At 32.7% G+C, this 1,375-nt stretch overlaps 2 protein-coding genes across 2 annotated transcripts in view; one reads left to right on the top strand and one right to left on the bottom strand.

The window, feature by feature from the left end:
- The first annotated feature begins 388 nt into the window (after positions 1 to 388).
- Positions 389 to 1,228, top strand: RpL27 (ribosomal protein L27). The gene is made up of 3 exons (XM_011308976.1): positions 389 to 648; positions 883 to 1,022; positions 1,146 to 1,228. Exons 1-3 carry the CDS (start codon positions 430 to 432, stop codon positions 1,192 to 1,194), a joined length of 408 nt encoding a protein of 135 aa, XP_011307278.1. The 5' UTR covers positions 389 to 429; the 3' UTR covers positions 1,195 to 1,228.
- Positions 1,229 to 1,302: 74 nt separating this feature from the next.
- Positions 1,303 to 1,375, bottom strand: part of DCTN2-p50 (dynactin subunit 2) — a 2,399-nt gene continuing 2,326 nt past the window's right edge. The window contains exon 8 of the mRNA XM_011309116.1: positions 1,303 to 1,308. Coding sequence (XP_011307418.1) covers positions 1,303 to 1,308 — 6 coding nt within the window. The remainder of the gene's footprint in view (positions 1,309 to 1,375) is intronic.

Raw genomic sequence — 1,375 nt, 5'->3', positions numbered from 1 at the left:
TCCCCTGTCGTTCAGAATAAATATTTATTATATTTTATAACAATAACCGAGGGAAAACAATTGGACAAAGTGCACCCGTCACACGTCTGAGATCCCAATAATTCCCCGAAGCAATTGAAGACAACAAAAACTCAAAATTCACTATTTTTCCATCTTCAGACGTTTTTTGAATCCGAAAAAAATTCAGAACTCGAGTAAAAAAATTAATTTTCATTGTTATTTCAAATTTGACAATTGGAGGTTACGTCAAGCTCCAAAAATATTGATTGAATGTTAATTCTAGTTTGAGAGACAATCAAATGATTTTATTTATTGATTTCGATCCATTCATTGAGAAGAATCTGTAATTGTTGGATGTCTGCAACAAATTAAATTGCTCAGACAAACTGGAGAGTGATTAATTGATATTTTTGTTTACAGTTCGCCAAAATGGTGAAGATAATGAAATCAGGAAAAGTCGTGCTGGTCCTCAGTGGCCGGTACGCAGGACGAAAAGCTATTGTAATTAGAAATTACGATGATGGAACAACAGAGAGACAATATGGACATGCACTTGTAGCTGGAATCGATCGTTATCCACGAAAGGTTCACAAACGCATGGGAAAGGCGAAGATCCACAAGAGGTCCAAGATAAAGCCTTTTGTCAGAGTGAGTTCAATATTTTTCTCCCTCAATTATTCAATTGTCAAGCCAGAAATTAATCCGTCAAAATTACCTCTTCAATATTTATAAAAAAAAAACGTATTCATTAGAAAAATTAATTTTTTCGACTGTCAGATGATTCTGAGGTTTTTAATAATAATTTTTTTTTAATAAGAGTATTTTCCATCAATAACCCGTTAATTCTTCGGTTTTGAGAACTTTTGAATTTTTTTTCTTCAGATTCTCAATTACAATCACTTGATGCCAACGAGATACACCGTGGATTTACCTCTGGACAATAAGGTAGCCCCAAAAGACCTGAAAGACCCCATGAAGAGGAAGAAGGTTCGATTCCAGACTCGTGTTAAATTCGAAGAGAGGTAATTATTAATAAAGAACAATATCTAAAAAAAAATTGAGACAGGTGCGAGTAATTGGGTCATTGTATTCCGCCTGAAAATAATTAATCGATTTCTCTCATTATTGAGTAATTATTTTTTCAGGTACAAACTGGGCAAGAACAAATGGTTCTTCCAGAAGCTCCGTTTCTAATTGATTTTAAATAAAAAAGCTAATTAAAACACGAGCAATTGAGTATCATCAATTTTTATTTAAATCTCCTCCTACCATCTCACAATTTCCTCATTTTCAACTTGAATTTTACATCTAAATAATTCATTTATTAGTACAAAAAGACAAGTGATCGAAAAAGTAAACATGAAACTCAAAACAA

The sequence above is a fragment of the Fopius arisanus genome, unplaced genomic scaffold (genome assembly GCF_000806365.1).
Source record: "Fopius arisanus strain USDA-PBARC FA_bdor unplaced genomic scaffold, ASM80636v1 scaffold00064, whole genome shotgun sequence".
NCBI classification, from domain to species: Eukaryota; Metazoa; Arthropoda; class Insecta; order Hymenoptera; family Braconidae; genus Fopius; species Fopius arisanus.
Note: the sequence above shows the minus strand (reverse complement) of the source record. Positions and strands in the feature narration are given on the sequence as shown.

Bases quoted from the DNA above. Each gene is read 5' to 3' on its own strand.
- RpL27 (XM_011308976.1), top strand. From the start codon at position 430: ATGGTGAAGATAATGAAATCAGGAAAAGTCGTGCTGGTCCTCAGTGGC. The intron at 649-882 runs GTGAGTTCAATA...TTTTTTCTTCAG, and splicing joins AGATAAAGCCTTTTGTCAGA to ATTCTCAATTACAATCACTT. The intron at 1,023-1,145 runs GTAATTATTAAT...TTATTTTTTCAG, and splicing joins CGTGTTAAATTCGAAGAGAG to GTACAAACTGGGCAAGAACA.